General features: G+C 40.8%; 1 protein-coding gene across 1 annotated transcript in view; it reads left to right on the forward strand.

Annotated features, from left to right (window-relative positions):
- The window catches only part of LOC109036661 (uncharacterized), a 64,526-nt gene that overhangs the window by 34,644 nt on the left and 5,277 nt on the right, over window positions 1-24,605 (forward strand). The window contains 1 exon segment of the mRNA XM_019051011.2: window positions 17,645-17,694. Coding sequence (XP_018906556.2) covers window positions 17,645-17,694 — 50 coding nt within the window.

Raw genomic sequence — 24,605 nt, forward strand, 5'->3', positions numbered from 1 at the left:
TTTACTTGATTAAAATCGCATACCGATCGTTACTGCAACATTCTTAGCAGTGTGGTATCGGCACTTCAGTGTCACCTGTTGTTCCAATCTTGAACAACATTGGTTGGGGAATGAATCAAGTAATCTTCTTTTCTTTTAAACTGTCTATTGAGAGACAGTGTTTTGAATTCGTTAAATGGCCCACAATACAAATACAAATTCCCCTCGAATTTTGAAGGACTCAATGCCTGAGCAAGCTCTTGGAACTTCGGTTTTCTCTTCAAACGCAGCGCGTTCTCACCTCTGTTCCACAATGAGAGATCGTAAAGAAGAAAAAGCAAATTGTTATGACTCGACTCTGCTAAATACAGGAACGGCCGAGCTGTCAGGATGCCGTTGAAAGCGGTGGATACAACAGGTAACTGATCGAGCGTCACCAACGGTCCGATCCGCTATAGCAGTTGCCCACATTTCCTTTTTGGTGCGTTTACAGATGAGGTTCTTACTATTTCTGTCATCCGGTGTCTTTGACTTATCCAGTTTCTAGCGTTGCGGCGGTTCTAAGCTTTAATCACCTGCTTTACCACATGGAGGTGTTCACTCAGAGAAGCGGCGTCGATCAGGATAACCGGGAGGTTCATTTTCATAGATGCTTAACAAGACTGCCAGTGATCTGAAAAACAGGGATAACGGGACATGTCTGGAGATTTACGAATATCTTCAAAAACTAGGCCCGTGTAGTAGATCGCGATAAGTTGCGATTTGATCAGAGAGTGCATCGCGGTTATATTGACGTCGATTTATTCCAATACAATCGGATAAGAAATAGTAATCAATCAGGATGTCATCACATATGTTTGGAATAAAATCGCGATTTTATCGACGGCCATTTATCGCAATATTACCGGCCAAATGAAAGAGATGAAATAAGATAAATTTTCGATTTCATCAACGCAACTTTATGGAGATATGATTGCGACAAGATTGAGGATAAACGCCATGCGTTGATGATCCCAGCAATTTTATCGCCAAAAATCGTAAAAATTCGCAACTTCATTTCAAAATTGTTCGACTTAAACATGGAAAAACGCTACTTGGGAAGTAGTATATGATTGTTTTTTAAAGACATTCGTTACAAAAATAGAGATTTCAGACGAAGCCAAAATCTTAATTAGACGCGGTCTACATAAGAACCCAATCCAAGAATATCATCACCAGCCAGCTTGAACAAAAATGTATCAGGCCCTCTGAACAATGTTGACCCAAAACAAAGAGGAAGAACGAAGAGATTTAAGACATTGAGATCAACGATCAGTCCTTGATTAACATCGACAAAGTGCATGCACCCACTGACCATAACAAGAAAATTCAGAAGGGGAAATTCTGCAGTGACAGTATTTGTTAACCACTTGAAAAAGCCTACTCTATATCCCTTCTTTAAGAAATGAAAATACTCGACGATGAGCCCTGTTGTCCATAGTACTCAATACTTTCTCGGGCTCATATCAAATTGTACCCTAGTGGAAGTGAACCTCATGCGGCGGGAGGTTCGCAGGTGGTTAACTGTCCGCAGCGGGGACTAACCTCATGCAACCTCAAGCAAGCACCCGTCGCATGGAGTCGCATGGAGTTCACACCCTGTTCCAGGAAAAGCTGCATGAGGTGACGGGTACTACCTCCCGCGAAACCCAGGAACCTCCCGCCAAGCTCCCGCCAAGCTCCCGCAAGCCCTAATCACCTCAAGCAAGGGCCAGCAACCCCATGCAGCCCACTAATTACACTGCCCCTGCACACAGTGGGCAGTTCCAGGTCAAAGGAAGGAGGAGTTGAACTTAAAAATCAAATTTCTTTCTCAAAGAAGAGGAATTTCCTAAAAAATTGAGTCAAAATTACTCTAAAAATTAATGTGGCACTTGAATCATGTTAATCCAAGGATTTCACCCTAAAGCTGGTCTCATTTCTGCGTTTCACACAGCCAGAAGTCAAGAAAATAAACTTCTAAGGCATAAATACATGTAATATACTTATGTCAAAAATCTGATGAGCCGTGAGATGCATGCCATCTTATGGGATCCAGGGCTCATCTGAAAATGGGCATGTGCTTTGGGCTGTTTTTTTTTTTTTTATTATTATTTTTTAAAGTCCTATTTAATTCTCTTTTGACAGTATTTGTCCACTCATAAATCCATATTTTAATTGAGCAAGGAAGTTAAAATTTCTGATGAGTCTTGAAATAAATGTGTTCATATGGAGCCCAGGGCTCATCTTAAAATGAACACGATGCCTTCATAAGAATATGGATCCGTGAGTCAACAAATGATCTCCAAAAGAAGAATAAACAGAATTATTCAATTGTATAAATAACATCATTCCAGCCTTGCGAGTCTGAAATGAGTTTCCTGAGTAAAAAATAAGAAACTTGATTTTTGGCTAGTTCCTCCTTCCAAATCGATCATGTGTTTTCAGTTGTGGGGAGAAAATTGGATAATAACTCAAATGAAAAGCTCCAACAATCTTGTTTTCAATGAGTAAACGTGGGCTCTCCTTTAAAATCAAGTGACCCAAGGCTTACTTCCCTCTCTTCACACAATTAGGCACCAGAGTTCAACATCTTTCATAAAGGTACCTACTCACTGATCATGTGAGTTGATGGAGCTTTGAAAGAAAGTCACGGTCCAAAATTCCCATCACAAATTTCCCTATCTCTTTCAGCATGCCAAGAAATAAATATTACCTGTACCTTTTCCACCCATGAACTTCCAGAAAATTCCAAGTCAAAGCAGTAGTTTTCACTTGCTTTCACAGTGAGCAGAAAAATTCCAGGTTCCAGGCACATACTTAATGATCAGCTGGCGATTTTCACAAAATCTGCACCATCACTGGAACTAAAAAATTTACAAATGAAATTTTCACAGTCTACCAGGGTTATACTCATTCACAATCGGTTTTACAAAATTTTTGAATTTTGAAAGATGATGCAATAATTCAAGTTAAACTGAGACTTTTTTTTAGATGCAAGCACTTAATTTAGCTTAGTTAACAATCACAGATAATGCGCTGTTAAGTTATTTTCTCCTCGTGAAATACCCATGAATATGCATGAGGAAACCAGATAAGGACCACATATTCTCATTGATTTTAATTTTCAGCACCTGTTTATTTAGTTGAATTTTTTTCTATGTATTTTGTGGGTCTAATTTGAGCTCAAAAACAAATCAAAACCAAGAGTTGAAAACATGAGAGTCCAAGTCACTTTGAACGGTTCCTTTGTTTTCTCATCAACTCTTCCTTCATTCATGTGACGGCAGACGGAAAAGGCTCCAGGTTGATATGATTCGACTTAGCCTCTCGTAAGATTTTTGATCGCATTGAAAAAACTCTCAGATCCCTCCGCAGCTCACTAGCAGTGCCTGAAGAAGAAACTTTAAAGTGACCAAACTTCTAAAAATGCATAAGTAAGTAATCTCTCATTCTCTCTGTAATTTCATAACATACTGGTAGGTATCAAATCAGTGCACATCATTCTAAATTGCCTCACTTTGAAAGTGCATTACTTCAATGTAATTGAACTGACTTTTGCATGCAAGTAGATTGAGATCAAAGGCTCAGAAAATTCAAAGGGATCCCTCATTGCCATACTCCCTCGATCAGAGCGGATGTTTTTCATTAAAACTGGAGATAATACAATTCATACCTCACACTTCACTCAGCAACAGGGCTTTCCTACTGCGTACCACAAGACCGATCGGCGTCGAAAAATAATACGAACTGAATCTCAAGTCCAATATCACATAGTTAGCACTCATTTTCATCAATTCACGAATAAATCCCTCTAGTTTTTATGAAAGTATTCACATGATGCAACTGTATAAAACTGTACCTACTCTGGTAAACCATAGGGTAAACATTGCGAAGATGTGAGGAATCATAGGTTAGAATACAGAGCTGCCACATCGTTAGAAAAAACATACGAAATTCCATTCGCTTAGCATCTCGTATCGCGATCATTTCGAACGGCAAGGCAACTGCGAGCCAGTGACGTATGATTTGACAGACTCCAGGTTTTTCGCGTATTTGCCAAGTTGAGGAGAAAAAAATGCAAATTTCGCCGTTCATAGGGATTGGTGAAAGTCGATTATTTATTAATCTTGATTATAATTATTGATTATGATCATCATACTTGTGCGAAGAACGCATTTTTCCTCTGAATTTGACGTCGGACGTATTTTTCTTATCGTATAAATGATTAGGAGGGTAAATCTTGAAACATCGCATCGATGATGCGGGATTATGAATTTCGGCCATCGAATTATTATACTTTTCCTTTACCATCGCATTTATTAATTTTTTCCTCTCCCTCTTCTTCTCGAACATGAAAGCAAGTAAAATTTTTTACACTTGTAAATACTTCTCTAAGAAAAAATTCTCGTATCGGTCAATGACTTATCATCTTAATGGGTCGAGGTTTTCGGTTAATCTTGATTATAATTATTGATTATGATCATCATACTTGTGCGATAAATCAGTCAAGCGACGTTGAAAAATTTCCGCCGTCATTTTATATTTTTACAGAAAAATTGTTGGTTGAATCTGTTTGAAAATTTCACTGAATTATATCGGCACCACAAAGAAAATTCAACGAAATTTTAGCACAGCGTCGTGGAACAAAAATTTGCCTGTAAAGAAATAAAATGACGGCGGAAATTTTTTAGACGTCGCATGGCGCTTGTGCTAGTTTGCCAAAGGTGACGAGTCCAAATTGCAAACCGCGCAACAAAGCCACGAACATTTGAAAAATCATTTAGCCCCCAATAGCCCCCCCCCCCCCCCCCACCCAAACTCTAGAACGCTTTTGAGTAATATCTTGAGGAACCTGTGAGAAATCAATTTAATGTCTTACTTTATTTTCGTTTAATTTACTGACCCACTCAACAGTCGGTCAATGTTCCAAAGGCTTCAAGAAATGAAACTGGAGGATTTTTTTCCTCTCCACCCTCCTCCCCGTCGCAACCCCTAGCCCTAATTTTCAGCACGGGGACTTCCGTTGTTTAACATTCAATGACTCAAAATCGTTACGAAACGTTTTGATGAAAGTCCCCGTGCGCTGGGAATATCAGAAGTACCTTAGCCGTATCCATTCCCCGAAGCATTACGTGATTTTGGAATAACTCCAAAGGACACCTGAAAAGAACAATGTTCGACACCCCTGCAGCTTCAGACTCATTAGTCATCGTATATTGCCCTACCGGATGGGAAAAACCTCCTGGTTCCGGTTATACGGATCGCTGTAGCGGTTTGGAAGAAGGTTGCAGTACCAGTCGCTCAAGTTACTGAGGAGGAAACCGAAAACCTCGACCCATTAAGATGATAAGTCATTGACCGATACGAGAATTTTTTCTTAGAGAAGTATTTACAAGTGTAAAAAAATTTACTTGCTTTCATGTTCGAGAAGAAGAGGGAGAGGAAAAAATTAATAAATGCGATGGTAAAGGAAAAGTATAATAATTCGATGGCCGAAATTCATAATCCCGCATCATCGATGCGATGTTTCAAGATTTACCCTCCTAATCATTTATACGATAAGAAAAATACGTCCGACGTCAAATTCAGAGGAAAAATGCGTTCTTCGCACAAGTATGATGATCATAATCAATAATTATAATCAAGATTAATAAATAATCGACTTTCACCAATCCCTATGAACGGCGAAATTTGCATTTTTTTCTCCTCAACTTGGCAAATACGCGAAAAACCTGGAGTCTGTCGAATCATACGTCACTGGCTCGCGGTTGCCTTGCCGTTCGAAATGATCGCGGTACGAGATGCTAAGCGAATGGAATTTCGTATGTTTTTTCTAACGATGTGGCAGCTCTGTATTCTAACCTATGATTCCTCACATCTTCGCAATGTTTACCCTATGGTTTACCAGAGTAGGTACAGTTTTATACAGTTGCATCATGTGAATACTTTCATAAAAACTAGAGGGATTTATTCGTGAATTGATGAAAATGAGTGCTAACTATGTGATATTGGACTTGAGATTCAGTTCGTATTATTTTTCGACGCCGATCGGTCTTGTGGTACGCAGTAGGAAAGCCCTGTTGCTGAGTGAAGTGTGAGGTATGAATTGTATTATCTCCAGTTTTAATGAAAAACATCCGCTCTGATCGAGGGAGTATGGCAATGAGGGATCCCTTTGAATTTTCTGAGCCTTTGATCTCAATCTACTTGCATGCAAAAGTCAGTTCAATTACATTGAAGTAATGCACTTTCAAAGTGAGGCAATTTAGAATGATGTGCACTGATTTGATACCTACCAGTATGTTATGAAATTACAGAGAGAATGAGAGATTACTTACTTATGCATTTTTAGAAGTTTGGTCACTTTAAAGTTTCTTCTTCAGGCACTGCTAGTGAGCTGCGGAGGGATCTGAGAGTTTTTTCAATGCGATCAAAAATCTTACGAGAGGCTAAGTCGAATCATATCAACCTGGAGCCTTTTCCGTCTGCCGTCACATGAATGAAGGAAGAGTTGATGAGAAAACAAAGGAACCGTTCAAAGTGACTTGGACTCTCATGTTTTCAACTCTTGGTTTTGATTTGTTTTTGAGCTCAAATTAGACCCACAAAATACATAGAAAAAAATTCAACTAAATAAACAGGTGCTGAAAATTAAAATCAATGAGAATATGTGGTCCTTATCTGGTTTCCTCATGCATATTCATGGGTATTTCACGAGGAGAAAATAACTTAACAGCGCATTATCTGTGATTGTTAACTAAGCTAAATTAAGTGCTTGCATCTAAAAAAAAGTCTCAGTTTAACTTGAATTATTGCATCATCTTTCAAAATTCAAAAATTTTGTAAAACCGATTGTGAATGAGTATAACCCTGGTAGACTGTGAAAATTTCATTTGTAAATTTTTTAGTTCCAGTGATGGTGCAGATTTTGTGAAAATCGCCAGCTGATCATTAAGTATGTGCCTGGAACCTGGAATTTTTCTGCTCACTGTGAAAGCAAGTGAAAACTACTGCTTTGACTTGGAATTTTCTGGAAGTTCATGGGTGGAAAAGGTACAGGTAATATTTATTTCTTGGCATGCTGAAAGAGATAGGGAAATTTGTGATGGGAATTTTGGACCGTGACTTTCTTTCAAAGCTCCATCAACTCACATGATCAGTGAGTAGGTACCTTTATGAAAGATGTTGAACTCTGGTGCCTAATTGTGTGAAGAGAGGGAAGTAAGCCTTGGGTCACTTGATTTTAAAGGAGAGCCCACGTTTACTCATTGAAAACAAGATTGTTGGAGCTTTTCATTTGAGTTATTATCCAATTTTCTCCCCACAACTGAAAACACATGATCGATTTGGAAGGAGGAACTAGCCAAAAATCAAGTTTCTTATTTTTTACTCAGGAAACTCATTTCAGACTCGCAAGGCTGGAATGATGTTATTTATACAATTGAATAATTCTGTTTATTCTTCTTTTGGAGATCATTTGTTGACTCACGGATCCATATTCTTATGAAGGCATCGTGTTCATTTTAAGATGAGCCCTGGGCTCCATATGAACACATTTATTTCAAGACTCATCAGAAATTTTAACTTCCTTGCTCAATTAAAATATGGATTTATGAGTGGACAAATACTGTCAAAAGAGAATTAAATAGGACTTTAAAAAATAATAATAAAAAAAAAAAAAACAGCCCAAAGCACATGCCCATTTTCAGATGAGCCCTGGATCCCATAAGATGGCATGCATCTCACGGCTCATCAGATTTTTGACATAAGTATATTACATGTATTTATGCCTTAGAAGTTTATTTTCTTGACTTCTGGCTGTGTGAAACGCAGAAATGAGACCAGCTTTAGGGTGAAATCCTTGGATTAACATGATTCAAGTGCCACATTAATTTTTAGAGTAATTTTGACTCAATTTTTTAGGAAATTCCTCTTCTTTGAGAAAGAAATTTGATTTTTAAGTTCAACTCCTCCTTCCTTTGACCTGGAACTGCCCACTGTGTGCAGGGGCAGTGTAATTAGTGGGCTGCATGGGGTTGCTGGCCCTTGCTTGAGGTGATTAGGGCTTGCGGGAGCTTGGCGGGAGCTTGGCGGGAGGTTCCTGGGTTTCGCGGGAGGTAGTACCCGTCACCTCATGCAGCTTTTCCTGGAACAGGGTGTGAACTCCATGCGACTCCATGCGACGGGTGCTTGCTTGAGGTTGCATGAGGTTAGTCCCCGCTGCGGACAGTTAACCACCTGCGAACCTCCCGCCGCATGAGGTTCACTTCCACTAGGGTAGTTACGCCCGTTTGTCAGCCAAGCGACGAACTGTCAGCTGCTTGCAGCCGGAACACTGTTGATAAATTATTCAGAGCGCCCAGGGTTAAACGGCCACGGAAGCGTGTTCGGTGAGTAAAAGGAAGACTTTTTTTCTCTCCTTGAAAGTGTTTTCCGATGATAGCCGCTGAAAGAGCTACGGCCTCCCCCTAATTTTTCGGGTAAATCGTCGATTTGCCTGAAGTTTAGTCGACATCTCCGCTGCCCAATCCATGTGAATACTATCATTACAGCGTGTCGGACTGGAATGACGTTTTCTTTAAAGAACTTACCCCTAGTGCATTCTTTAGCATAATCATGGTGCCTGCAAGTGAGTACCGAAGGAAGTGCTGAGTTAGACCGCGTCACGGTGTCACGTAGCCACGGTTGCAAGTCCTCTTGCTTACCAAATACCGGTAACGTTTGGTCTTCAGCGCAATTTACGCAGTGCAAAACTTAGTTTTTGATTGTCTCGTAGCTCAAAAGACCGCAAGTGTTCCGGTTCACGGGAGAAGTTACGCGAAAAATCACTCGTCAATTCGATTACTTACAGGAGGAAGATATCAATTGAACGTATTTCTGCCAAACGGAACTATGTGCATTAAGACATGAGCCCCGCGACTCACAAGAATGTATGCATAACAGGGCTCAAGTCATAATGCACATAGTTCCGTTTGGTAGAAATACGTCCAATTATGCATTAAATTCAAATGGGATCAACCTGTCGACCAGAAAAGTGCTGGACTCAAACATTTTATTTCAGTTTTGATGCGAATGCGCCGCATTCCGTTCTATATTCGAGGCCCTTCCCGAAACACAAAACATCTAATTCAGCACTTTCAGTGGCATCAATGTAATCATCATTAAGCCGAACTTTCGGCTCGCATAACTGGGCCTCTCTCTTTAGTTTGGTCACATGAAACGAACATTCAGTTGCAGTAACTCGCAAGCAGAGTTCAGTTTGACAAGTTTGTTAGGTTCGATTCATCATACTAAGATTTTCGTCGTAGGAACGAGGTATTCGTTCCTGCGGGCCAATTTTTGAAGTTGATAGACAAAGAAGACAAAAGGGATAAGGGAAGATCCTATTGGTGGAAGCCGGTTGTTGCAATAGATAAAGGAGGTTGATTAATGGACAAACTAACGGCAAAACGCGATAGTCCCTTTAGTTAATACATCATTTTCCTCCTTAGTCTTTCAGATCCACCCATTTCAACGGATAGGATCGCTCCATACTCGCCATGTTTCCTTTGTCTATCGATTTGTCCATTCATACCAACAATCAGCCCGTTACAGTGTTCTACGTACACGCACGGGATGAAATAATCAATCTCTCGTGACTACGAATGTATCTTAGCGGTTTGGCTGTATATATCATGGTGTCTTGCCGTTCCTGTTCTACCGTGCTAAGGAAAACGCCGTATGGGCCATCAGGCGTTGCCGAGGAAAACGAAGAAATTTAAGGAAAATTTGTGACTATTTCTCCTCCGATGTTTCGGAAGATTTTGTTCAAAGTTTGATCTAAAGAGTCCGAAAATTTCAAGGAAAAATATTCCAAACTTTTTTCTAAAATGGATAGTTTCTGAGAGGGAATTTGGTAATACTCGTATGTTCATACGGCGTTCTTCCTTCAGTGTTGAAGCACGCATTGCCACACTCGGGATGTCTCTTTTCATGAGTGGATTGTTTTTAAGTTCAGAAAATTCTTACGTAACCCGACGAAAAGCACTGCGGAGCTTGCGTTTCGTTCAGCTCCAGTAATCATACCCGCTATCGTCAAGTACACCGTATCAGTCACATCTCATGACATCACTTCAGAGCACGACGCGTAGAAATTATTTCCCAATCAAGGGACTCATTGCGCTTGGTCACTGCCTCATTTGTAGCTTTAAACAGACCCAACTTTCTTTTGTTGATCTACTTATTCTGTGCGTACCGAACAGAAATCGCTTTGAAAGATTCCCCATTAGAACTGCGAGTAATCTGGAAAACCTTCTGCCTGTGTCACTCCATCAAAGCTAGCCATCAAAATATCAAAGTCAAGCGTTGTGATTGGCTTATTCGATGACCTGGACCAATCACAGCACTTGACCTTGATATTTTGATGTAATATTTTCATAGTGTGATACAGGCTATCGTAACGTGAAATGCTTTTAAAATCGGGTCCGCGACGAGTCAGCTGATCGCGTTGTTGTGCCACCGTCTTGACCACGTTGCGATTAAATTCCCTTACATTATCGAAAAAGTTCAGGGATTTTCATCAGAAGAAGTCAGGGAGCTTTTGAGTTTTCATTTGCATTTTCTCCATCATGAGTTTCCTCTTCAACAAGAGCCTCTTCTTCATCAATACTATCGGCGAGGTCATTGACTTGAGTTGCATTCAAGATGTGGCTAGAAAAATAAATTAATCAAAAGTTACAACCCAAGATAAGAGACTTTAGAATACGACGCTAGCTGGCTAGCAGAGTGTTTTGCCAAATATGGCTGTGTTTTGGGGGGGGGGGGGGGGTAGTGTAATTACTTTGATACAGCTTGGAAGAATCAATTTTGCATCATTAACCACAAAACACACCAAACATTTTCAAATTTACATAGACCCGATGAAGGTATTTCGGAATTCGAGAACTGTCAGTTGGAGTAAAGAAGAAAACCCAATAAAAGTCTAGAAACAAAATGAGATTATTAAGCATCAGCATCAATTATAAAGAATAGTTTTCGACAAAATTGCTTGTTAGGCTACTATTGTTCGTTAGCTCCCGATTTGTAATATCTTGATAAATTCTACTGCAAGTTCGAGAAAAATCAAGGAGATTGCGTAAAAAGCTCGAGAGGTGCGAGCGTGTTGCCGGTGTAATGATTTCTCCGTCTGTGAGTTAACGTGCAAAAGAAAATGCCCAACATGTTTATGCGCGGGTCGCCGGGCTCCTCACTATCGCGGCGCCAGCATCTCTAGCCGTGTGCTTATGTGCTCCAGCAAGTGCCCTAGATAATCACTCGAAAAAGAAGAAAAGTAAGAAAGTGATGTCTCGATATAACTGGGCCAATTTGTATCCATATTTTACGACCATTATTCCTCATCTAGACGTTGACGTAGCGCACAGCTTTCCTCGCTCAACTCACCGTCGGTTAAGCCTCCAAGTTTGCTACTCTTGGAAAACAGTGAATTCTTCTGTGAGGATGGTAAAAACTGTCGCAGAGTCTGCTCTTGATTATCGCACTCGTGTCGCCATATTCCTTTAATCAAATTTGATTTTCTTCTATCGGTGTACCTATTACGTTTCTTTATTATCCCTTTTTAAGTGTAATTTGTAATCCGGTGGATATTCGAAGGTGCCGGCGATCTCCCACAATAGAAATTGAGATTTTGATCTGCGGTTTGCGCCAAAATACTCCAAAAATTTTTAGGCTCTTTCCAATGACGTATAACCAGGCGGGGATTGCCATTTGAAGAAAAAAAAAGGGTTGAGGGTTCAGATGAAAACATTTCCAAAGTTTCGTTTTTTTCATCTCGAACGGTTCAGAAGTTAGAGGGGGGTAGGGGAGGGGAGAAACTTTTAGAACACCCTTTATGACGTGTCAGATGAATTTTCTGACCAAAAAACTGGGTGCTAAGCTCGCAGTTGAATTTTTGTTCAGTTGCGCAGTTGGGTTTCAACCTGGAGATCTGAGTGGCCATTCATAAGCGCCTCGTCGTCCAATCCAACTCCCAGGGAAAGCTATCCAACTAATTTCGCATGGCTAGTTGGATATTCAATTCAATTCAATTTATTTAAATTCTTCAATTTACAATATACAACAATAATAACAATCAACTTCCCTCATCCATGAGTTCACTCGTGTGGATGAGTAAGCTGGATATGAACTGGAGCCCCATCTTGTTGAAAAATTACGTCATCCATATCGTCACCACGGGTCTCAATGATTTCTTTAATCTGCGGCACAGCAGCATCTTGTAGAAGCTTCAAATATTTTGGTCCATTGAGGTTTCCATCAATGCGAAATGGTCCAACGATGTCATTCCCAAAAATCCCAACGGAGACATTCAGCTTTTGAGGATACAGAGTGTGAGATGCTCGGAGCTCATGTGGATTCGTGCTTCACCGATTCCTGCGATGGAGAATTTCCATACAACATTTTTATTGCTTCATCCGAAAGTGCTTTAAGAGCTGATTTCACAGTATTTTTTAAAAATATTTTCTGTTATGGGAAAAAGAATAAAAATAGAATTAAAGGTGAGAAAATGCACCGCCTAGTGACGTCATCTAGGAGCCTTTCTCATTTGAACACTTGTATCATAGCAGATTAGATCATTTTGTCGTATCTTCTCCAATTATTGTTAATTCATGAACCAAGGGTATCCTTGTGTTCAGTTCACTTAGTAGTTTCCTCTTAAGCACGAAATTCATCAAATGTCAGACACCTGCAAATCCTCTATCGGTAACTTAAACCAATAAGTATTTTACTATTGGTAAACAAAACGTAGTCCTGTTTGTTTTGAATTCACGAGGCACAGGATGATAAATAAATGGATCCGGAAATGAAGAAATTGCAATGCCTACCCATTTCAGCAGCAGCAACAGCCTCCTCGTAAGAGGGTGGCGCATCTCCATGATGCTCCATGAAGGCATGTTGCATGTGGTTATGTGGCATTTTAGCAGATTAGATAATTTTGTCATATCTTCTCCAATATTTGCAAGGGTATCTTTAAGAGCCCATTTATGCACGCGATTTTTGTCGCCGTGTCGCCGGCGACAACGAATCGCGCGATTTCAAACTACACGGGAGGCTATGGAGCCGTTTATGCGAGCGACAGCAAATCGCGGCGGCAAAACTGCCGCGGCGATTTCTAGATCATGTCGCTTGTAGTTAGAAACCGCCCGGCGATTTCCTGCCGCCCGCGGTTTGTAACTACACGGAGTCATATGAGCGCATTTATGCGCGCGACAAAATTCGGCGACCGCCGCTTGGAATTGAACTTCTCGAGCACGTGTTTTGGACCTTTTGCGCTCCAGAAAAACGGTGTCGCGGCGGCAGAAAAAAGGTGCCGCGGCGACAAAAATATGGATCGCGCGATTCCAAAAAACGTCGCGGCGACAACTGCCGCCGGCGACACGGCGACACGAATCGCGTGCATAAATGGGCTCTAAGTGGCATTTTAACAGATGAGATAATTTTGTCATATCTTCTCCAATATATGTTCAATTCATGATGGAAGGGTATCTTTATGTGGCATTTTAGCAGATGAGATCATTTTGTCATATCTCCTCCAATATTTGTTTCATTCGTAAAGCAAGGGTATCCTTATGTGGCATTTTAGCAGATTAGATAATTTTGTCGTTTCTTCTCCAATATTTGTTCAATTCAGGAAGCAAGGGTATCTTCGTGCTCAGTTCACTCAGTTGTTTCCACTTAAATACGAAATTCGTCAAATTTCCACCTGCAAATTCTCTAACTAACTTTTTAGACCATTCGACGGCCTTTTACTTCCCACGTATGAACGTTTTCGACTGGCCAAGGTCAACCATCGTGCATGGTTTAGTATACTAGGATCCCTTCTAGCCAGATCCTCTCGGCAGTTTTCAGAAATGACAGCGAATACAATCTCATAAAGATAATTTTGGTCCGTGGAGAGGTGTTTAATTTCTACATCTGATAGGTACGGCATTTAATCGGTCTTAACGGGAGAAAAAATGACGATACCTAATAACTTGCACTCCATCAACTCTTTGCCAATAGGCCCTGAAAAAGACTTAAATCTTAAAGACGTTCAGTAGTTTACAACGTAAAAAGAAACGGAATCCACACGTGAAAAATTCGATATCCTCCGCCGTCAGAATTGCCGAGATGAAAACATGTTGCACCACCCCTAACTTTTTAATTACTTCTCCGACACGTAATAGAGAGGGTCGAAATTCGACGCCCCAGGAAGGGACCGTATGTGCCTCGTCGTGCACTATCCTAAGACACTTCCAGGGGGCTTTTTCCAAGAATACATGAAGTTTTCCTTGACTGAGGAAAGCTTCATGTGTGGAAAGGAAGAATATCGACTTTCCATTTCTCATCAGGGCAGCGTAATCTGCGATGCTGGCCCACGTCACCCTTGTCCGTTGCAGGTCTATAATATCTATTTTATCGTGGAGCCGCAGGAACAAGTCCTCCAGAAGGGCTATTAGTGGCACGAGTATAACTACTATTTCGGGGGGTGCAATTAGACCTGGGGTTACATAACATATCGTTTTTTCCGCTTCCTGTTGGCATCCTGAGTGTTGTGTCATGGCCCTCTAAAATCCACGTGATCGCTTCAACTTGGATCTCCGTTAGCGATTGTATGTCTTTGTTGACAATTTTTGCAAATTCAAGGAACCTGGAAAAATTCCGAAAAGTACTGTAAGCTTTTATTTCTCTTCCAAACATATTTTATACTGGGATTTTCATCTAATTCAAAGCAAGTCACCATACCCCATCGTATTTCAATTCAGATGGACAACACGGCAACTAAGGTTTATTAAATTTTTGAGAAAAATAATAATACTACGTATCAATAATTTCCAGTATCAGACAGTACTTTTTTCCCCGCTGCAAATAATCCTGCCAGGACTGCCTTAATTAAACCTTGCAAGGTTTCCATCGTCAATTCGGAATATTTCGTTCGGTTGAAAAATAAACTCCTCTGGATTTGCAACATTATTGTTTGGAGAGTGCGGCTCCTTGAGACTGTCCGTTTAATCCAGCTTTTTAAAAGTTTAAGAGGTTTCTGCGCATTCCTGTTCAAAGACAAAACAGTCATCTTCGTCGCATAGGATACATCGTTGTCGCAGTTCCTTTCGTTGGGACATGTTATGTTCCGCCCTTCCCCGCAGCGGAAAGACATGCGTTTTAGTTTCGCCACCTCAACCACGTTTCCCACTACAGCGAAGGGTGGAGAAGCCCCAACAGATTGGATTTGCGCGACGACTGTTTTATCTAGGAGGAAGCAGTTGTAGCCCAACCTATTAATGAGGACAATCGTAGTTGGATCTGACGTATACCATCTGAAAAAGAAGACATAAACTTTTTTATTTTTTGAGACTGTGTCATGAGAATAGTACCTGTGCTCCATACACAATTTTCAGGATCTCCATATAATCTCACATGAAGTCTGCAACGCCGCAAAGCAAGATACCTACGCATTTCTGCAGTTTCACCAACGAGGCCTAACTTCGGACTGGGTCCAAGGAAGGGGATTGGCGTTTTCGAATACCTAACCCTCTTGGACCAAGGAAATAAGTCGACTTTTTAGGAAACCATTGTGACGATTAGAAAAAAATAAGATTAAAATTGGAATCAACTTACAGGAGGGCTAGAGCAGTCAAGAGATATTTGTCTTCTCTGTCCATGGAGGGCTAGAGCAGGCAAGAGGAACTTGTCTTCTCTGTCCATGGAGGGCTAGAGCAGGCAAGAGGAATTTGTCTTCTCTGTCCATGGAGGGCTAGAGCAGTCAAGAGGAATTTGTCTTCTCTGTCCATGGAGGGCTAGAGCAGTCAAGAGGAATTTGTCTTCTCTGTCCATGGAGGGCTAGAGCAGTCAGGAGATATTTGTCTTCTCTGTCCATGGAGGGCTAGAGCAGTCAGGAGATATTTTTCTTCTCTGTCCATGGAGGGCTAGAGCAGTCAAGAGGAATTTGTCTTCTCTGTCCATGGAGGGCTAGAGCATACAGGAGATATTTTTCTTCTCTGTCCATGGATTGCTAGAGCAGTCAAGAGGAATTTGTCTTCTCTGTCCATGGATTGCTAGAGCAGTCAAGAGGAATTTGTCTTCTCTGTCCATGGAGGGCTAGAGCAGTCAAGAGATATTTGTCTTCTCTGTCCATGGAGGGCTAGAGCAGTCAAGAGATATTTGTCTTCTCTGTCCATGGAGGGCTAGAGCATACAGGAGATATTTTTCTTCTCTGTCCATGGATTGCTAGAGCAGTCAAGAGGAATTTGTCTTCTCTGTCCATGGAGGGCTAGAGCAGTCAAGAGATATTTGTCTGATCTGTCCATGGAGGGCTAGAGCAGTCAAGAGATATTTGTCTTCTCTGTCCATGGAGGGCTAGAGCATACAGGAGATATTTTTCTTCTCTGTCCATGGATTGCTAGAGCAGTCAAGAGGAATTTGTCTTCTCTGTCCATGGAGGGCTAGAGCAGTCAGGAGATATTTTTCTTCTCTGTCCATGGAGGGCTAGAGCAGTCAAGAGGAATTTGTCTTCTCTGTCCATGGAGGGCTAGAGCAGTCAAGAGATATTTGTCTTCTCTGTCCATATGAAATCATAAATATTATACACTGCAGTGGCTAAAATATATCATTAAACAATTGCATTATCGGTGAAGAATTAGGAACACTAAACTTGTACCCCTAGCCTCCTTTATTAAATATAATTTACGTACATACTGAAAAACAAGAAAATACATTATGTTTTCTCCTGCTCCTTTGGAGTGAGAAAAAAATATCTAATCGAAAAGCGGGATATTACATTCTATCAAACAGACCCCCTTGTGCCAACTGAATGCGGCAGTCGTGAGCCGCGAGCATGGGACGAGAGCGTTGCGGACAGAGCTCATGATTGAAAGCGCCCCGACGACCATCTCCCCCTCGCCCCCGGATTCATCATTGCCGCTGACGTCTCTGGCGCTGTATTATTCTCATTCATTCTTACGCAAAGAGAACTAACGAGCACACCCCATATTTCCCACCTCCACATAGGTCCGTTTGGTAGAAATACGATGTAATACGTAAAACGTAAAACAACATCGTTACAACAGGACCATACACCAATTCCCGGGAACCTATGGCCGGAGGGGGGTAGATTTGGCTTTAAGAGCGTGTCAGGAGGAATAGTCTGAAAAATTTGGAAGTCTGACAGTTTTGGAAGCATCTGAAAGCTAGAAGCTTGCAGTCGACCCAAAAATCGCAAAATGTTCTAATGTTCGCTTTCCCGGGGTCAGAGGGAGCGGCCGGTTCCTGCAGTTTTTGAAGAGTTGCGAGCTGCTCTCCTCCCCCCCCCCCCCCCCCCCCCCCCCCAACACCTGTTGTAGCAGCCAACTGAAATTATTTTTTGAGCTATATCATTTTGATATTTGAATTTCGTCACACTTTTTTTATGAGAAAGTCTTGTGTTTTTTTCTCCTTAACAGGGAGGGAAGAAATTTAAATCATTCTTATCAAGTATCTACAGAAACTGTGATCAGCCTAAATAACGCGATGTATCTATTTTGAATACATGCTTATCCCCAGATAGGATTGATGGATTCAGAATTTCAGATCGATCATGTAGTTCGTTATACACAAGGTAACCGTATATTTTCATTTCCTTTTTGTTTTGTTTCAGATATTTTAAATCAAATAACAAGCGCTGTCGCAGTCTACAATGACTTCGAGGTAAAGTTACTTGGTATCCTCAATCAAATTTTTAATCGAAACTTGAACCCAACAATTCGAGGCCAAATAAAATGTATGCATCTGCATCCCTGTATTTCCTTGGAAAAAAAAAAAACACATCGGATCTAGAGTCCAGACTCTTGAAAACAATGACAAGAAAAAATACTCTTGATTCAATCAGATTTAAGCTTAAATCAAAAGGAAATCCGCGCAAATTAAGGGACTTGGTTCTTGATTTGAGCAAAAATCCGATTGAATCAAGAGTATTTTTTCTTGTCGATGTTTTTAAAGAGACTGGACTCTAGATCCAATGTTTTTTTTCCCCCAGTGTTTGAAATCTGTGATTTCATTCGCTTCATTGTGATTCTACTCTGCTTTGCACTTACTTACTAGTGCTCTTCTTCCGCAGATACTTTAAGCGTTCATCTTAATGGTAACGAGCGCCGTGAGGAGTCGTGTAATTTTGATGAGTTCTTCTTTGTGCATTCTCCATGTCACAGAAAGTAAAAAATTAGCGGCCATTCCCCGAGCTATGAATCTTACGTCAGGGGAATCAGCCGTAAAACCTTTTCGCACCATATTTGTAATTCATAGTTGTAGCGCGGTTTCTTAGCTAAAACAAACCTTGCATATGCTCCTCCAGAGCACACCAGTGAAACAATAGTCTGGATGACCTCTTGCTGAGAGTAATGTCCATAACTTCAGGAGCTTATTTGCAAGCTTAATTTCAGATACCAAAGTTAAAATGATGCGTTTGTTTTCTGATATTGACTGTATTATTGCATTTTAATTGATATTTGAGTCTAGAAATTAGTGAATTGAGAACGTGAGAATGCAATAAGTTAAACGAAAACTTATCCTTGATCGCAGTCCTCAAACTACACTGGAAAAAAAAACACATTGGATCTAGAGTCCAGACTCTTAAAAACATCGACAAGAAAAAATACTCTTGATTCAATCGGATTTTTGCTTAAATCAAACACCAAGTCTCTTAATTACAGCGGATTTCCTTTTGATTTAAGCTTAAATCTGATTGAATCAAGAGTATTTTTTCTTGTCAACGTTTTCAAGAGTCTGGACTCTAGATCCAATGTGTTTGTTTTTTTTTGTTTTTTTCTTTTTCCAGTGTATGTTTCAAGCTACCTGTAGTAGGCGGTAACAAAATTTAATAGAGAATGGGATGAAACATACCCGGCAAAGCTTGTACGGTAAAACTTCGATGTAACTGATTTCTGGGGACCAGCAAATAAAGTCGTTAAATCGAAAACCACAATCCCGATTTCAACCCACAATTTTTCCTTGAAATATTCGGGGTTTTCCAGTTTTGTACACACCCCCTCCTCCCCTCTCAAGCAACGATGATATAATCCGGAAAATTGCTGGGAAGAAAAATATGAAACAAGATTATTACAAACGAAACAAATTATGTTTATTACACTTCATGTACAGCACAGTAAAATTATAATCTTTGAACGAAAGAGCCAAGTGTTGACTGTTTCTGGCGGTCAACTGGAGCATCTTTTTGATAACCTTCAATGAAGCATACGGTAGAGACCCATCTTTAGTTTTCAATTTCTTGAGCGCTAAATCCAAACCAGTTTTTGTGCGTACCTCTCAAAAATACTTTGCATATTAACTTGATTGTGCCAAACACATCTCTGGTTGCATAGTGGGTGGGGGCTTCATTTAAAGAGGGTTGAAGACTGCCGTACGACGTACGTTTTCCGACTAGAGGTTAACATCAATGCTATCTGATTAGTCGTGTTCTTATTTATAATTGGTTGAATCCTTTGAGCCTCACATACACATGTATATTTAATCATTGTCAATGCTGCTGTAAGCAACTAATTGTTTTACAAACTAAAGGTCGTGATATGGAGCTTTAACGGCTGCTGGCGCTGTGTAAACTACGCTTTTACGTAAATGGATACAATAAAAGTACAAAGATCACGGATACCATTCAATTCTTACTATGTTGTTGCATATTGCACATTTTTTTTTTTTAAATTTTATCGGCACTCCACAAATTATTTGATTAACTTAAAACTTTTTTGAAAAATCGATTATATAGCACTTACTTTCTTATCGTTCTCTACGCACTATGGCCATTTCGAGCGGGCAGGCCGCCCATCTTCAGGTGACTCCATTGGTATGGAAAAGTTCAAAAATCCGGCGTGATAGCCGTAATAATCATTCAAATCTTCTTTTGCAAGCTTAAATTTTTCCCTGAACAAACAAATTTTTAGGCAGTATAGTGCTTTGGACATCCGCCGTGCATGGTAGAAAGCGCTTGGTGCACGGATTGTGATGGCAACTTCGTTTCTCTCCAGGAACAATAATGTCAATTCAAGGAGCCCCTCGTAGTCGTCACGTGGCTTTTAGGTCCTTGCGAGTGCACTTTTTACAAAATCTACAACTTCAGTAGCTATTGAATTGCCACACAATTTTTTGGTAACCGCTGTATCTTCAAATGAACTTTTGAAGTTTGTATAACATCGACATTTGGCCACCACTTTCTGAACATGGCGGCATTATTGAATCCAACCCACCTCTCAAAATGTGTTCTAATGTACATATGAAGCCTACCCTACAGGCTAACCACAAGATCTACCGATCCATTGATCAATTATGACACTTGCGCCTTTTAATCTCCCGAAATTATATTCGTGTGCGCGGTGGAAAAGTGCTCATGGAGAGATTCATATCTGCCGCCTCTCTCGGGCGTCACTCTCGGGCTGCCAGACAGAGGATTTTTAGAAATGTGAGATAAAATCTGATGTTACCACGTAACACTGGAAAATAAAAGACATATTGGAACTAGAGTCCAGACTCCTAAAAACATCGACACGAAAAAATACTCTTGATTCGATCAGATTTAAGCTTAAATCAAGAACCAAGCCTCTTAATTTGAGCGGATTTCCTTTTGATTTAAGCTTAAATCTGATGGAATCAAGGGTATTTTTTCTTGTTAATGTTTTCAAGAGTCTGGACTCTAGATCCAATGTGTTTTTTTTCTCGTGAATAAAACGGCAAAAAGTGTGAGTGTAATTTTTACATGTTTTTCGCACATGAACAACAATGGCTGTTGCAGGCGTACAAGGAGCACCTTACACTTACATCTTTGAACCAATTATATATACATCAATTCTTGGATATCTATTTGCAAATTATTCACAAGTTGGTCATTTGACACGTACATTTTTTAATGTATACATTATTAACAAATTGCCTAATTCATACCTAAGCTATATATACATATAATATATGTAATATATATAATATATCGAAATTACCGATAATCCGTAATGCAAGTATTGAACCAAAAACTAATCCTCAAATATGTCAATCTCGTCTGGATAGTACGTGTCTTACGTTTTGCCTCTCTCCCTTGTTGGCCATGCACTCCGGATCCCAACAATCCTGCAACAATGCGTCCTTATCCTTGATGTACTCGAAGAACGCGTTGTTGTGCTTGTGAGTTATTCCTTTTAGAAGGCACCTCTTATAGCCCGACACGCAAATCCTGAACCTATTCAGATCGTATGAGGAGCAGCTAGTAATTCTTGCATTATTGGTTATTTCGTTAAGCCTACAAATAACCTCGTTTGGGATTACTTCAAAAATGTCGAATTTTTTTGGTGCTGATGTTGGATTGTATATTATCCTTTTGCGGGGGGTGAGGCGGGATCCCGTAATTCCTCTGTGGGAAGTAAGAGTGTGGCACCTTTTATAAGACCTTGGGACTTGCACCAAGGTTTTGTGGAAGTTGTCCTTACTCAGTTTGAAATTACGGTCCACAGGCAATAAAGGGTGTGATTCTCTATTTGGGAACATTTTCGAGCAGTACAACATACGAAATTGTTGGGTTTTACCGTAAACGTTCAAGTCGATTATGAATCTGCCGTTGACAGTAAACTTTCGTACTTCCTCGGCAGTTAAGGAAGTCCGGAAGTCTTCTGCCACTGCCCGCACTTCCATTTTCGTTTGAAACATCACGCCGTTAACTACAAGATGGTTTGAAGCCTTAGTCGCGTATGTTGTACATACATACATACATCCCAGTCGCTTTACAGCGCGCTCGGGCGCTCTGCGACACCTAATCGCCATCCTTGCCTATTGATCCAGAGGTCATCTGGTAGATGGCATCTTGTGATTTCATCTTGAATGCCACCAATCCACGATTTTGCTGGGCGTCCCCTACGTCTTCTCCCAGGAGGAACCCAATCTAGCACCTTCTTAGGCAACCTATCATCCGCCATTCGTTGAACATGACCATACCAGACAAGCTGTTAGGTCATAATTTCATGCACGATGTTCTGCTCGGCGTTCATGATCTCACGGACTCTTTCGTTCCTTACGTGATCTCTCCTCGAGATTCCGGCTGATCTTCGCCAGAAATCCATCTCAGTTGCCTTAAGAATCTTTTTGGTACGCTCTTTCATGGGCCACACTTCACTGCCGTAGGTCAGAATGCTTTTGATTATGGTGTTATAAATCATTCTCTTTTTTTCTTCAGAGGTACGTTGATCCCAAAGAATCCTATTTAACATAGCAATAGCTTTCCTTCCCTGCAGGTTTCGATCTTTTATGGCTTGGTCCATCTTTCCATCCTGGGATACTCGAACTCCTAAATATTTGTAATGCTCGCAGCTTTTAATACACTGTCCATCTTCCAGCTCTATGTCTTGCTGATCCCCTCCAATCGTCAACTTTCCCGTTTTCTTGACACTGACCTCTAGGCCCCACCTTCGATATTCTAGCGATGGATATTGGACCATAACCACTTTTTTGGCATAACCTGCCAGAGGGCCTTGCCCTGTATGGTGGTTCATCATATAGAGGTTCGCTTTGGTGCTGATCACTATGCTGAGAGCTTTGATTATAGCTTCTTGAGACACCGATTCTGGTGGGGCTGCCTCAGTTTTAGTTGGATCCATTTGATCCCGAGAGATCCAATCCCCATCACTGCGGCCTCCAACGGTCTCTGCAAGTCCGGCTAAAACGATCCCTGCCGCTGCACTGCAGTATAAGTTTCGCACTTCGGGGGGATTACTGCTGAAAGTACTTGCGGCCCATGCTGCTGCATACCCGGCCGCACGGGAGATGGTCACGTTTCCTAAGACTGGCAACTTATGGTTATCTGGTAACGACGGATCAACACCCACCGCTATACCGACTTCATAAGCGCCGTTGATGTTGAGTAAATCAAAGATCGCGGTCATTGTGGCCAGCTTTAACTATCAAGTTGCCCGGAGGTTTGGGCTGCAAAGTTTTGAAGATAAAATAAAGTGTTTTGGATATTCAGCTAAATGTGGGACGGATATTAATTATTATATATACGGATATTATGATTTAGCGTATGTTGTACTGGACCAAAAAAATTCCTTTTCCACCGTTGGTTCTACATTACTCCTAATAAAACTCTCCACCGCATCCCGCAGCTCTGAGAATTTATTAACCGGGTTTTCCCCCTCCGCAAGAGGCCACTCTATATCCAAGTATGGCTTCACATCCCTGTCGTCGGTTATCACTTCGTACATGCAAGGAAAATTTTTCTTAAATGCGCACGTTTTCGCCCTAAGAGAATTAAAGAAAAAATCAGGTGTAGAATACAGGTAGAAGGATCTTGAGTTCCCTTTAACCGGATGCGTTGGGTTCCTATTTTTCCTGGGAACTAATTCTTGTGCGGTCAGAAGGGAGTCCGGCGATGACACATAGTGAGGGAGTGCTGATGAAACTGTGAAGAACTTTCCGTACCTGTATGATAAACGAGAAAAAAGTGATAACGTATGAATGGCACGGTGGTTAAAGGTGGTGAAAGGAGTATTACAATTGCAATCACGACCAATGAAAGTTAGGAGTGGGGAAACATATGCAGGTATTATGTGTAATCAGCGGCTTGTTCATGAACAGGCAATACATCGTTCTTCTACAACATGCACACTGTTTGTTCTTAAACCAGCATCATGATGTTAATGAACAAGTACCCTTCCACATAATCACCTACAGGTTCATGGCCAAATGGCAGCCAATCAGAGTTTTGTCTTCCGGATGTATTCTGAATTTTAATTTTACAGTCCCTTGAAGAACCAATTCGCATAAGCTATGCAGAACCAATTTTATGCTGTATTTCCGGAACAATGCCTTCTCGGGCAACACACTTAAGCACCTGTTTTTCTTCTCAAAATCTGATTCTACGTATGTGAAAAATTTCGCAACTGCCAAGAGGCATGCACCTCTTCTGTCCTCAACCTCCCTAAAGTGGAGTAGCAAATTTTTCAGGGGCACGTGAAGTTGCAAATGTTCGCATTGCACGGCCCTGATGCAATTCGAACATTTACCGCACTTCCCAGGAGTAGCACTTCTTAACATTTCTTCATGGCTAAAAGACAAGCTCAACATAGCGAAAAATCGTTTTTTCCGGATCAAAATTGCCCGATTGGGCCGCTTTCGAGGGTAAAAAGAGGGGTTTTCGAAAACTGTCAACAAATTTGATCGCATAATCTCAAAGTACGTAGTAACTTGGACTACATCGCGTAGTTTTACTTGTTGAGGCATCGTTCATGATACTCAAAAGAGAAGGCCCAAACGTAAAGTGCCACGGGAGTTGAACCCGACATAAAGGTCCTTAGGGGGCAAGGTCAAAACTTATTTCCCCCTCCCCCCCCCCCCAAAAAAAGAAAAAATCCTTTTGCCGTTCATTACTCACCAAATGACACCCATCGAAGGGTTCCGCCCGATGAAATTCGGAAAAGTCCAAAATAAGGGTCACCCTACCGCTACACGTATTGATAGACACATTAAACTTAAAAAATAGATGAGCTAAAAACAAATGTAAAATCTCTTCAGAAATAAATGTGTATGCAATCCCGCATACATTTGATGTACTGAAAATTAAATAACAAATTAAA

The sequence above is a fragment of the Bemisia tabaci genome, chromosome 5, assembly GCF_918797505.1.
Source record: "Bemisia tabaci chromosome 5, PGI_BMITA_v3".
Taxonomy (NCBI): Eukaryota; Metazoa; Arthropoda; class Insecta; order Hemiptera; family Aleyrodidae; genus Bemisia; species Bemisia tabaci.